The following is a 14839-nucleotide window of genomic DNA, read 5'->3' on the forward strand; positions in this document are numbered from 1 at the left end:
GTATAGCCTCCTTTCTGGGGGAGGGACAGTAGAGAAGAGGGTGGAGGAAGACGTCGGAGTGTAACTTATGACAAAACTATAATAATTTATTAATTATGAAGGGTTCATGTGGGAGGGGGGAGAGGGGAGGGAGAGGTTAAATGAGCAAATGATATTAAGGGCTAAAGTGGAAGGCAGGTGTTTTGAGATTGATAAAGGCAACCAATGTACATATGTGCTTGACACAATGGATGTATGTATGGACTGTGATGGGACTTGTACGAGCCCTCAATAAAATAATTAAAAAAACAAAAGGCAGTCCCCTGAGTGAAGCATCAACTAAATCCACATGGAAGAAGCACACCAGCTGTGTGACCCAATGATTGTAAATAATATAATCCAGCTTAAATGAAGGAATGGCATCTGAACTTAAATTGTAACACCTGTGTTGCAAAAGACTAACGCTAGCAATGGAAGCCCAACATCCATTTTCAGGGTCCACACTTGGATTAATCCTCTAGTAAATTCCTTTTGATCATAGTTGAAGGATGTGAATAGCCTTATTATCAGACAGAGACCATTATGGCAGACGTAGTTAGGCTAAAATGTAATATCTTATCATTTGATATCTCTTTTGACCCATTTTAAAGCTGTTTCAGTTAACAAAACAAAGTGTAGGGTAAATTACTCATGGATTCAGCCTCTGGTGAATCCCCTCACCATGGAGCAGGGATTTGAATAGCTTGCTATCCTGCAGGATGTACTGGAAAATGGATTATTGCAGATCCAGTTAGGTTAAAATTTAGCACTTCATCATCTGATCTTCCTTTGAATCCATTTTAAATTTGTTCTAGTTTTTAATATTTTCAGCCTTCTTTTCAATTGAGATTTTTATCTGTGCTACTTTATTACTGTTGTTAATGTTTTTTTAAAATGTTTTTCCGTATATGAAACCCAAGATAGGCAAAACTATAGAGCCAGTAGCTGAATTAACGGTTCCTTGAGGGCATGGCAGGGGACGGTGGGGAGAAATGAGGAGCTAATAGTTATGAGGACAAGAATGAAGACAATGTCCTACAACTGATTGTGGTGATAATTGTACAACTCTTCCCGATGTGACTGAACTACTGAATTGTGGATTGTGAATATGTGGATCATGTGCCAATAAAACTAGTTTTTAAAAAACAAAGGAGCAGAAGTGCAGGGCACTTACCTGGGGCATCTTCTGCAGCTCCCCTCATGTGGGCAGCCAGTTGGCACAAGGTCAACTGCTTCAGTTTTTCCAACTCCCTAGGATATTCATTGTTTTTTTTCTTTTTTCTTTTGATAATGTTGTCGATTTGGCCTGAAGTCTAAAGTCTGGCCTGCTGGGCTATGTGTCAGATTTGTAAATTAGATGACATCTGTTTTGTATTCTATCATCTTTAATTTTCTTTCAAGTTCTCCTCGCTTGTTCACTTTCCCTGTGATTATAAGGGTCAGACTTTGTTGTAAGCTTTAGACAAAAGGGTAGGCCTAACTGCTGGGGGCGGGGTGGAGTGGGGGTAGAGCAGCACAGATTAAACTGACTGAAGCCATGGGCAACACTGAAGGCTATTCAGGGAACAGAAGGTTGGGAGGGAAGTCATAGCAACCATTCCAGAGAGGATGAGCAGTTAACACAAAAGGCTAGCTGTCCACCGCAGTGCTCTGAGGTTCCCACCGAATAATTAGAGTTGATTAGAAGGAGGCTGACAGGGAGCATGGAGCGGAGAGAAGGTGTCTGAACTGAGGAATGTTGAGGTGGGGATGGTGGTGGTCGGTGGTGGTATGTGGGGTGAGCCCTGACCTTATCTTTTCACATTTAACTTTTTCTCTCTTAGAAAAATAGCCAAGGGAGGAGACACATAGATGCTTTCTCAGACAGACTCCCATTTCCATCGTGAACCTTTTGTTTTCGTCCTACCTCTCGTATATCATTTTTCTTTTCTTGTGAAAATTATTTATGCTTATTGACGGAGTTTAGGATCCGTTGTTTGGCTAGAATGCTTAATGTATCCCTTCTGCACTTGCATAACTCGTCCCTGCCTTATGAAAACATTCTTTCACGCATGTAACCTCACTGATTGGCTTCCTGATGCCTTCCATTTGCCCAGGCATTAAAGAGAGCACGGACCACTGGTCAGCAATCAAGCACTGCGTATTTACTTGCGCTGCACAGACCGACCAGGCATCCCTGGGAGGAGAAACACACAGGCTGCCGTGCATGGATGACAGACCTGTTGCCCTCAATGTCTGTGGTAGAGGTTCCAAGCCAAAGTTCAGAAACTGCCCAATCATGGAAAGTAGCCCACTGTGATTCTGTGTTTGCATCTAAATGCCAATCTTCCCTTTGTGATGCTTTCTGTGAAGCCCTGGAGCTCACCATGTTGTAAGCTGTTGCTTTGAAGGTAATGTAGGCTGGTGAAAATGCAGGCGGTTTTTTAAATGGTGTATCTGTATAGCAATAGTTCTTCACCAGGGACAATGCGATCTCCCAGAAGATATTCGGAAATTTCTACAGACATTTTTGGTTGTCACCATTAAGGGAGCGATGGCACTACCGATATCTACTGGATAAATGCCAGGAATGCTTGTAAATAATCTATACTGCACAGGAGACTTTGCACCACCAAGAAGTAGCTACCCAAAATATCAATAATGCCAAGGTGGACAAACCTTGCTATTAGGCATAGCTACACGGAACCAGGCAAGGATAGATTTTTATCTGCACCATTAAATCGATGGTGTTGAGGGAAAAGGACCCAGGAGATTTGTCTTTCTCAGACGCAACTAGTGCTATCTTTGATCTCAGAGAACACTCTGTGTACAGTGGGGCTATCTCTTTTAACTACCTGCTTTCGTGGCTATCAGCATCCTCTGCCAGCCTATGGAATAGCTCAAGTTAGATACTCCTATCTCTGGCTTTTCATCCACAGTTCTTCCCTCTTCCCCATCCTGCCTCCCATTGGTGATCCATCCCTCACCAGGCTGAGCTCTCTTACTCGCTGACTGCTTAAGCTTTCCACTACCCTCTTGGTCGCTTTCATCTCCTCCTAGTAATAGCCTCCTACCCCCTCTCTCTGCCTTCACAGCCGTGTCTTCCACCAAATCCATCAAGTGCACCACAGCACCAGGCACTTCCGTCATCTCTTCCTCTGGCGATGAAATATCTACTGAGTGCCTTGTCCGGAGCCCTGGTGGGTTAAGTATTGGGCTGCAGCCTGGTGCACACTGGTCATCTTCCAAGATTTGCTTCCAAGATTTCCCTACATGCAGATTCATACTGCTCCCTTCTCCAGATAGAAGCAAATATCCTTCCGTTGATTCCACAAACTCCTTGGGCTCATTTTGAATGCCCTCCCCTTCCCACTATTGTTCAGATTCACTTAACTCGTTTCCTGAACTAGATAGTGAGTTCCTTGGGGGCAGGAACCATGCCGCATCTCTCTGTGTGTGTACGTTTGGCTTCCTTGAGCACAGTAGGCAATCATTAAATAGTTGCTGAAGGAATAAATAAAGGATAGACTGCATGATGGCTTGCACAACACTCTTACGCCTTTACCATAGTTTGTTCACCTTTTAGAAGTAAGTGTGCGTGTTTGGGGGTTACAGTCTGGTTTTCACAGATTTAGAAAAATCTCTGGCAAATGTTAGTTATACTGCATTCAGGGATTACTACAGATTTAGAAAGTGGGTGTGACTCTCTTTATGAAGTTTGATGCTCACACAGGGAAGCCTAATGTCCCCACCGTTTGCTACAGACCCCCGAGGGCCCAGGACTCCCACTCACCTGCCACTTCTGGCTGTGGTGTTTTCCAGTTGTCGGGTGAGGAGCTTGGCGATGGCGGTGAAGCTGTTGCTCATGCGGAAGATGTCTCTGCTCTGAGGGCCCAGGAGGGAGGAGAAGGCATCGGCGATGCTCCTAATCTCCAGCAGGAGAAGATGGTGGAAAGAGTGCTCCGCACTGGCCAGCTGGCTCACGAGGTACCTCAGACAGCTCCTTGCGCTCTCCTGCCAAGCACAACAACAGAGGGAACAGAGTCTGCGTTTCCACAGAGTCCCGTCACCAGCACACGCCATTTCTACAGAGCTTACTTAGGGAGCTAGCTGAAGCCAAATAAGTAGCTTTGTTCATGGCTCCTCTGAATTTGGTTCTTTGAGATGAATCCTCCTGCCCCTTGAAGCCCCTGGTTTCCAGAACAGCTGAAAACCAAACCAAACCCAAAACGCCTCTTTCTGTTACTTTCTTAAAAAATGATGCAAAGATTCTCACAGGTCAAAACCTCTTGACCACCATGAATGAACTGACCCCACATACCCACATCACTACCTCATCTGACTTGGTGCTTTCTTGGGCCAGTCTCCAAGCCTGTATGGCGCATGAACTCTACCTTCGAGCTAGAGACTAGGTCCGTGGTCTCAAAATCGGCATTGGCCTTGGCCTCCTCGGTGGTTCTCTTAGACAATGGTCACACATTGCCTTGGTGTACCAAGTATACCTCTTCTTCACAAAGTATTCTCACTCACTTTGAGCATCTTTCAACAATTTATGTTTTTTTATGTGCCTGGTCTGGTATGACCTATTTTTAACCAAACCAACTCTCACAGTGGGCAAGAGATTTAGATAACAAGAAAATGGCTTAGCTGACACTTCTCTTATACTTATTAAACTCCTCATTAATCATATTATGAGGTAAATGGTTTACACCACTGTGACTACAAGTTAGCCCAAATAGTTTTACACTATCAAGAAAATAAGCTATCTTTATAGTTGTTGAGTAAAGAGCTTGATGATGTGGTAAAGCTGTTGTTTATGTGAACGATGTATGTTCTTGATAGTTTAAAATAATTTTGGCCATCACAAGGTTGGCAGTTCAAAACCACCAGCAGCTTCACAGGAGAAAGACTGGGCTTCCTACTTCCGTAAACAGTTAAAGTCTTGGAAACCCACAAGGGGTCACTTTGAGTCAGCATCGACTCAATGGCAGTGAGTTTTTTTTTTTCTGTTTAGGTTCAGTGGATTATATGAAACATAGATATATGCTGATATCACAATTAGTAAAAACAAAACAAAAAACCCAATATAAAATATGTCCTCTTAAATCTTGAACTCCTCTTTTAGAATGTTCTATTTTTCTGCATTAAAACCTTCAAATTAGTACAGTAGAATGTAATGCTAGTACAATAGGATATATGTCTAATTATAAATAAAGGTATATTAGAAGTAGACACTCAAGATTCTTTTAACTGCTGTTAGCTGCTATGAAGTCAATTCCAACTCAGAGCAACTCCTGTGACAAAGGACAACTGCCCCAGAGGGTGTCCTTGGTTAGAATAAAAACAGAAGCAGATACCAGGCCTTTCTGCCAAGCAGTGCTGCGTGGGTTGGCACTACTGACCTTTGGGTAGAAGTCGAGCACTTAGTCATCCCCACCACCAGGTCTCCTTCACTGATAGGGGCAGAGGCATGCATTTCCCTGTCCAGGAGGACTAGCCTTCTCCTCTCTTCTACCCTGGGAAGTCTCAATTACCTTCCACTTCTCTCCAGTCCCCCATGAAGGCATCCCCAGTGAGTCTTTGGATGGAGTTTCTAATACTTCATAGCTTTTTAGAAAATTGTGTGGAGTACTTGTTTGCATTTCATCTTTTATTTATTCAGGCTTTCATTGAATCACCCAGTAGGTATTGTGTGACGACATGGTGCCTGGCTCTCTTCTAGATGACAAAGGGAAATGAGAAGCGACCCCTCCTTTCAGGGACTCACGCATCTCCTCTTTGCATTTATAATTCCTAAACTGTCACAGGCATCAGTCAGGTCTCCCAAAGGGACTACGGATGTCTCACGTGTCAGTCACCAACCTGGCATGAAATTGAGTCTGTGGAGTCTAACCCAGCATGTGTGCCTCAAGTCATTGAGGTACACAAATCTTCCATGCCAAAATATCATGTTGCAAATAAAATATGTCGTTGCAAAGGAATTCTGTGCTTTACAGGAACTAGTAATTACAGAACAGATTTCAGTCATGAAGTTAGCCTTGTCTTCAATACTTCATTTGATTTTCAAAGACTCCCTGGACACTTGCACTGGGACACAGCTCTCAGGGAGGTGAGGTGCAGATGCCAACCCTTGAATAATTATTTGTTAAATACCATGAGGTTATAAGACTCTGTCTGAGTGTGTAAGACAGAGATTTGTGCTGCCATGAGCTAGACAGCTTATTAAAAGAGGCATATATTCATTAAACGACAACAATATTAGGTGAGTAAGTATTAAAGGCCATTTTAGCAAGCCCATTGGCTCAAATAACTGGCAGGTTGCAGAAGGACATGTAAATGTTCTTTAGTTGTCTTTTTTTTTTTTTTTTCATTTTTGCAACATAGACACATACATTCATGTAAAGGCTCAATGTGTGAATTCAAGGTATACAAGGAATCACAGAGGCATGTTAAATTTCCCATCTAAAAACAAAAGCTGGGAGTAGTGCAAAAAGAAAACAAAAAAGGGCAAAAATCCCTGCCAACATAAGCAGGTGGAAAGATAGGACAGAAAACACAGATGTAAAATATGAAGTGTGTTGAATAGAGAAATATTTCCCCCAAATAAAGCAGGATCAGGTATCCCAGAGAGTCCATTTTAAATGGTGTGATCAAGCCAGCCCACACAGAAAAATGGGGCATTTGAATTCAGTAAGATTTTAGACTCTAAAACCCACCTTCTCAGTAGCCATAGGAAACAAGCCAATGTGTCCTGAGCAGTAAGTATAAGGAGATAGGAAGACGCAGGAATGGGAACCAGAGGATGTGACCATTTGTCTGCTTGCTTGTCCTACTGAGAAGGTAATAGAGGTTTCAGGCACTTCCCTGTTTCAGAATCAGATTCTTCATCACTTTATCTTAAAGTCATCCCACAGAAATGCCATCTGCTGATTAAGAAGTTTCCTGCATGGTTTCATTAAGAACCCTGTCATTATAAAAATTGGCCACCCCTCTCATTACAGCAAGGAAGCCCTGGTGGTGTCATGTGTTTACACGTGGGCCTACTAACAGCTAACTAGCAGTTTGAAACCAGTCACCCCTTGGAAGAAAGAAGAGGCATTCTATTCCCGTAAGATGCACAGTCTTTGAAGCCCACAGAGGCTAGCTATCTCCCTCTGTTCTGCAGAGTTGCTAGGAATCAGAATGGCTCAGTGGCAGTGAGTTTGGTTTTGAGTTTTGGCTTCATTAAAGCATATTTGTTCTTAAAGGTGAAGGTGGTTGTATGGATACTCCCTGAAATTAACCTAATTCTGAGTGATTTGCTGACAGGCAAGCTGAGATGGAAAACTCTAATGAAGGAGAAATTAATCACAATGCTCTTTTAATTAATTAATCACAATTATAACTGCTCTGTAGGTGACCTATAAGACCAAGCCAACCTGTCATTTGTTCTGATATGCTGTAATTCACAGGGGTAACAGATGTGATTTGGGGTTAGAGGGTTGTTGTGTGCCATCAAACTGATTCCAAGTCATAGTGACCTTGCAGGACAGAGATCATCTACCCCATAGGGTTTCTGAGCCTGTCATCAGTATGAAAGCAGACTGGCCCATCTTTCAACTACTGGTGGGGTTCGACTGCCAAACTTTTGGTTAGCACCAAGTGCTTCCTTCACCTCTGTGCCATCAGTCCCCCTTAACAAAATGGTCAGGAAATTCCAATTTCTTTCTTGGCTCCACAATATTTTACCTTTGGCGAGGGGCAGCAATTGAATTGCCTCAGCTACTAGAAATTCTTCTCCTCTTATCTTGCTCATACAATCCTAGACACATCTTTCAGCCTATTCAAACGTCAGCTCTTCCATGAAGCCGTTTCCTACTCTCCCAGACAATGTCAGTTGCTCTGATGTCCCGGTACCTCAGATCTTTTGCCATGTTGTTCTGAGAGCTCTGACCTCCTTGCCTGCAATTTATGTATTGAGTTCTTTCTTTCCCAATGAGGTCCACAGGGAACTGTGTTCTGATCATCTTTGTATCTTCATTGCCTAATGCATTGTCGAGCATAGACCCACTCCACTGTCATTGAGTCAATTCTGCCTCACAGCGGCCATCTGTAGGTTTCTGAGGCTGTAAATATTTATGAGCCATCTTTCTTCCAAGGATGGCAGGTGGGTTTGAACTGCCAATCTTGTGGTTAGCAACTCAATGCTTTCACCCACAGCTCCACCAGGCCTTGCACTTCTACTCTGGCAGAGAATAAAGTTGATTGCTGAAAATAATCACCAATGTCCCAGCCACTCTGGAGCCAAATAAAACTGATAAAACCAAGTGTACCTGATAAAATTTAATACTTGGCAGCAAAACAGGACTTCCAAAGCTTTCTATTTCCTTTTCAGGAGGGTTGTACTACTTAGTAGGCTCTTAGGCATGGAAGTTTTATATTGAGACACAGTTAGAATGCTTTCTTCTGTCTCCGTTCTTTATTATTTGTATACTGGTGAGCATCTTATTCAACCACTTTGATGGTCAATTTCTTCATCAATTTGGAACTAGAAGTTCTATAGCAGGCATTGTAATTGCATATCTCTTTTCCACTCCCCGCCCCACCCCCCACCCAATTTGGTAGCACTCTCATTCTGCTGCAAATTAAAAATGATAGGTACTCAATTTCTCAGATTCTTTTGCTACTAGGGGATTGGTGTTTGGCTTCATCCAGGGTTACTGTACCTGAGATATATTTTTCTGAAGGAGGAGGCAACAGTAAAAGGTTTTCCTCCAGCACAAAAAGAGGTACATGGAATTACACGTTATGTTTCTTTAAGCCATGGTTACAACCACATGTCCTGCCTGACCTTGTGGCAGGCATCTTGAATACGTCAGGGGGTGTATTTATGAAGCCAAGTCAACACACTCAGAACTGTAGAGAGAAGATGGAAAGAGACTGCTTTCTGACTCTGTGGAACTTCTAAACAAACTATGGACCCTTTGTGTCTTCCATATGTCTCATTATATGAGATTATAAATCTCATCCTCCTTGCTGAAGCCAGTGTTAAGTGGCTATGCCAAGCTGACTTTAGCTGACACAAGGACTTCATGCTGTTATGAGATAATGAAATAATACCTGTAAAAGGCCTGGCATAGAGTGAGTGATAAAGCAGTGGCACTCATCAATTGTTATCATAGGTAATATTTTAAAATGATCTGACTGCACTAGAAATATTAGTTAACTAAAAAATAAGTTATTTGGTAGAGTCTGAGTGTTTTATGATGCTTTTTTCCCAACATACACATAATAATCAATGGTACATATTAAATGCTTAATGGTTGTTTTTTGAACTGGAATATATGCACCATATCAAGGAGTTTCTATAATGACATGACAGAAAGGAGAGCCATTGAAGACATTTGTTTGTCTCTCTCGAGTGCCTCTCCCTGCCACCGTCATACATTTTCCTCAAAGAAAAACCAACAATCAGATTTTCAAAGTCATTCGTAATGTGTGGGAATCACTTTGGAACAAGTAGTTTATTTATTGGAAACTTACACTTCTGTGTCCCAGTGCACTGAAAAATTTTGTGCTGTCTCTACAGAATTTGAGATCTCAATTTTTTAAAATGAAATTCCAAATATTCTCATTGCCAGATGAGGGTAAGAGTCATTTCCTTTAGACAATCCAAATCAGTGACAGAGACAAAGTCTTAGCGAAGCTCCTTATTCCAGCCAGGCAGCACAGGCTGAACCACACCCAGACTAGAAATTAATAGCAATTGCTGAGACACTTTCTAGCAACAGCCTAAATAGTTTAACTGCCTAAAAGTTCCCTTGAAAAAATATGTATGGAAAAGTACTTGAGTTCTAAGACGCTTTCATCATTTCAAGCAAAGTAGAATTGGCAAATTGACCGAGTCCACTGCCCTGGGGTGTGTTTCAATGTGTAGCAACCCTATAGGACCCAGCAGAATGGTCCCATCAAGTTTCCGAGGCTGTAAATCTTTACAGAAGCAGAACCGTTGGTGGGTTTGAGCCAACTTTTTAGTTGGACCCCAGTGCTTAACACAGTGTGCTATTGGGGCTCCTTCATATGAGACTGAGCAATAACAATAAAACCCCAACACACTGTCATGGAGTTAGTTCCAACTTATACTAACATTATATGCATTATATCAGATCTTGGAGACTTTAAATCTTTGGGGGAGCAGGTAACCTCATCTTTCTCCCATTGAGTGGCTGGTGGATTTGAACCACCAAACTTGTGATAAGCATCCCAATACTAATGCATAGAGACACCCAGGTTCCTACTAAGAGACCAGCAAGGCGAATAAAGGATGGTGTCGACTTTTCAAATTGTCCCAAAGTATGAAAGCTTTTCTTTACATAAAATATTGTTATTGGGTGCTGTTGAGTTGGTTCTGACTCATAGCGACCCTATGTACAACAGAACCGAACACCACCGGTCCTATATCATCCTCACAATCACTGTTAGGTTTGAGCCTATTGATGCAGCCAAGTGTCAATGCATTTCCACCATGTTAGTCCTCTTCTTAATAGATCTTCCACTTTATGAAGCATGATGTCCTTTCCCAGGGACTGATCTTTCCTGACAACATGTCCAAAGTAATGTTACTAAGTCTTCCATGCTTATGTATAAGGAGCATTCTATATGTACCTCTTCCAAGACACACTTGTTCGTTCTTCCGGCAGTCCAGGGTACTTTCAATATTCTTCACCAGTTTCCACAATTCCAATGCATTGATTTCTTGTCAGTCTTCTTTTCTCAGTGTCCAACATGTGAGGTGAAAATACCACGGCCCGAGTCAGGCACACTTCAGTTCTCAAAGTGACCTCCTTGCTCTTCAACACTTTCAAGAGCTCTTGTATGAAGATTTCTCCCTTGTTTCCCGTAGTCTCATGTCTTGACAGCTGCTTCCGTTAGCATTGATTGTGAACCCAAGCTAGATGAAATCCTAGGTAATGTCAATCTTTTTTCAATTTATCATGATGTTATCTATTGGTCAAATTGTGAGGATTTCAGTTTTATTTACATTGAATTGCAATCCATAATGAAGGCTGCAGTTTTTAATCTTCATCAGCAAGTGCTTCAGGTCCTCCTTTATTTCATTGTAGGCTCCCCAAGAGCACAGTGAAGTGTTCTGAAATTTTGGTTCTTTAAAATGTTATCTATAGTTGCTATGATCCACACCATAAAGTGCCTTTGCATAGAACACAGGTAAATACCGTTCTGTTGTTCTGCTTCCAGCCAAGATCCATTTGACATTAACAATGATAGCCTTTGTGCCAGGTCCACTTCCGAATCTAACTTGAATCTCTGGCAATTCCCTGTAGATGTACTGCTACAACCATTGAATGATCTTCAGTAAAATTTTACTCTGTATATGGTATTAAGGGTATTGTTCTACAATGTCTACATTCTGTTGAGGCACCTTTCTTTGTAATGGGCTCCAGTATGGGTCTTTCCAGTCTGCTGACAAGGTAGCTGTCCTCCAAATTTCCTGACATAGATGAGCGAGTGCTTCTGCTGCTTCATTAGCTTATTGAAGCATTTCTATTGGGATTCTATTAATTATATTGGGATCCTATTAATACCTGGAGCTTATTTCTGGTGGTGGTGGTGGGGCTAATGCCTTCAGTGCAATGTGGACTAGTACCATTGGTCCTTGATTGTATACAACCTCTTGAAATGATTGAATGTCAACCACTTCTTTTGGGTACGGAGTTTCATTTTTGTGTATACTTTTCGTCTTCTTTTGATGCTTCATGCATCATTCAATATTTTTTTCTATTAAATCATTTCATGTTGGAACTTGAGGCTTGAACTTTTTCTTCAGGTCTTTCAGCTTGACATATGTTGAGCATGTTCTTCATTTGTGGCTCCAGGTCTTTGCACATTTTGTGATGATACTTCACTCTTTCTTCTCGAGCTTCCCTTGGAGATTTTCTGCTCAGCCCTTGTGCTTCATCATAAATATTAACAAGGAACAGTCTACCTTCAGAAAACAGAAGGACAGAAAGCAGCACGGTATAAAATCCCCCCAGCCATGCCTCATTCATCTGAGCATGTGTGGAGCATGTTGGGTAACCGTAGGCTCAAGAGCTGGCCTTTTAAGGTTGAGTCCTGGTTTTGTCACTAACAGCCATAGACTTTGATCAAGTAACCTTAATTTTCCATGGCTTTGTTTATGAAAAGCAGTTAATCATGGTATCTAACCTAATAGGGTGGTTTTGAGGAATATATGAGTTAACAGCATAGATTCTTGAAAACAACACTTTGCACATGGAAATGCTAAATTAATGGTAATTATGAGTATCAAATATCTTAAAAGTGAGTGCAGACATATTTGAATTATTAGAGAAACGGAACTGAGTCATCTCCAAAGTTAAGCTGTTGTTAGTTTGCCACGAGGCTGGCTCTAACCCATGGTGAGCATCTGTGTCACAGAACGAAGTAAGTCCTGGTCTGGTGCCATCTTCCTGTCTTTCAGATTGCCTTGGCTATTGTGCTAATTCATCAGATTAAGGGTTCCCCTTATTTCCACTGACACACTATGTTGCAAAATATGTTATCTTTTTGTAGAGATTTATTTTTCCCCCTGATGACTTGTTCAAAGTTGAGGAGCTAAGGTTTTGTAATTCACACTTTTAAGGGGCATTGTGGATGTATTTCTTCTAACATCTGCTTGTTTGTTCTTCTGGCAGTCCATGATATACTTAGTAGTCTTTACCTTCAATCCTTCTGTCTTCCTTTTTCATTATCCAGCTTTCATCTGTGTATGAAACAACTGAGAAAGATCTTGGCTTGGGCCAGATGTATCTTCGTCATGTAAATGGCATCTTTTCAGTTAAGAAAAACTGAAGAAGTATTAGGGAAGAGACTTCCGGGAAGATGGTGACTGAGTAACACATACCAGAGGGACTCTGCAGAAATCAGCCCAGGAGAGTTACTAAGAGGGAAATAAAATACTGCTGGATCACAGGAGGAGCATCATAAAGATAAGTAGGCACAGACCCACAAGGTTTTGAGGGGCTAGGGCTTTTGGCTTACCGCAGTGGAGACCGGCTAGGGTTTGACCTTAGCCCCACCCATGTCTTGGCTGGAGCTGGGAGCATTTGGAACCAGTGCAGGGGCTTTATCTCAACACAGCCACAGTTTGCCATTGTCTTGGGTCAGGGATTAAACCCTGGCAATCCTACGGGCAGGGATCAGGGATCAGCTATATTGTTACTTTTCCCTCTCTTCTCTCTATACTCCCACAGTCTCAGCAGGCTTAGTTTTTTTTTTTCTTCTTTGTCTCTTCCCTGTTCTCTCGCACTCCACTGCCAACCTCCAGACCACACCCCTTAGCTTAGGGCATTTATGCCTGCCCCCAACCCAGTAAGGTGAGGTCCACCCTGTGCAGCTTAGCCTGAGGCTGGGTAAAGCGCGGCCAACCTCCACCAAGGGATACTCCTCCCAACTCCTTACTGGGAAATTCTTGCCTGTGTGGCTGGGAGAGCTCCGATGTTTCCTCTGTTGTCCAACATGACTGAGGGGACTTCCTGCCACCTACCTTAGAGCCTCACATGGCCTAAGACAGCTTGGTCAACACTTTCCAAAGTTCCACGCTGCTGCAGGAACCTCTGACAAACCTCCGCAGTGATCTACCTGGCCAGGACAATTCCACCAACCATTCACGGTGTTCTACACCAAAACAGGCAACCCACCAGCCTTCTGGGGCACTCCCGTGAAAGGGAAGCCACAGGAGGACAAAGTGGCAGGCTAATTCCATAGTGAAGTTAGCTGTAGGCAGTTCAAAGAAGCATTCCTACAAGTCTCCCAGAGGGAGCCTGTGCTCTTCAACTCCCTGGAAAATGGGACCTGGCTCCTCTAAAACAATGCAACAAAAACAGCCATCAGCCCCAACAACCTCAATGAAAAAACAGGAGAAACAAAAAGCAATGGCAGAAGATGTCCTGAACCTAACGACATGCATAGAAGAAGCAGACATTGAGCTTCCACAGAAACAAATTTTCAGAATGCTGCTTGGAGTCATACAGGATATGAGGGAAACAACACAGAAAAAGGATGAAATGATAGAGGAGATAAAGACCATACAGCAAAGGGAAATACAAACTTTAGGGAGGAGATAACAAAAACCAGTAGCAGACTCACGGACCTCAAGAATCGACTGGAGGAAGCAGAGAACCACACCAGTGACTTGGAGGACAGCCAAGCAGACTTTAACAAATGTGAACAAAAATCTAATAAGATCATCAGAGAAGCTGAAGAAACTTAAGAGCTATGTCTGATGCTAAGAAGAGGAACAACATCAGAATAATTGCATTACCAGAGGAAGATACAACAAAGAAGTCATCTGCAACAATTGTGAGCGAATTCTTGGAGGAAATGTTCCCCAGCTTCATGAATGAAAACCAGGCTACCACTCAGGAGGCTGAAAGAACACCAGCTAGACTGAATCCCAAGAAGTCACCAAAGCACATAATAGTTAACCAACCAACTTTGAGGACAAGGAGAAAATCATGAGAGCAGCTAGGGAAAAACAAGCAACCACATATAAAGGTTCCCAAATAAGATTATGGTTAGACCTACCAGCAGAAACTATGAAGAAGAGGAGAGAGTGGTGCAACATATTCCAAAAATTGAAGGAAAACAACGCAAACCCAGGAATACTCTACCCTGCCAAATTATTGATCAAGATATATGGAGAAGTAAGAGTCTTTCAAGATAAGGAAAAACTCAAAGAATACATTAGAAGAAACCAAGCCCTACAAAAGATCCTTGCCAATGACCCAGTATGGGCAGAAGAACAACACTCACCAACCATAAATAAGAGACCGTCACATAGAGC

The 14839-nt window shown here is 42.3% G+C and overlaps 1 protein-coding gene across 1 annotated transcript in view; it reads right to left on the bottom strand.

Annotated features, from left to right (window-relative positions):
• The window catches only part of VEPH1 (ventricular zone expressed PH domain containing 1), a 295014-nt gene that overhangs the window by 153348 nt on the left and 126827 nt on the right, over positions 1 to 14839 (bottom strand). The window contains exon 7 of the mRNA XM_004704124.3: positions 3791 to 4011. Coding sequence (XP_004704181.1) covers positions 3791 to 4011 — 221 coding nt within the window. The remainder of the gene's footprint in view (positions 1 to 3790; positions 4012 to 14839) is intronic.

The sequence above is a fragment of the Echinops telfairi genome, unplaced genomic scaffold, assembly GCF_000313985.2.
Source record: "Echinops telfairi isolate 266 unplaced genomic scaffold, ASM31398v2 ScPeMD7_7420;HRSCAF=8458, whole genome shotgun sequence".
In the NCBI taxonomy this organism is placed as follows: Eukaryota; Metazoa; Chordata; class Mammalia; order Afrosoricida; family Tenrecidae; genus Echinops; species Echinops telfairi.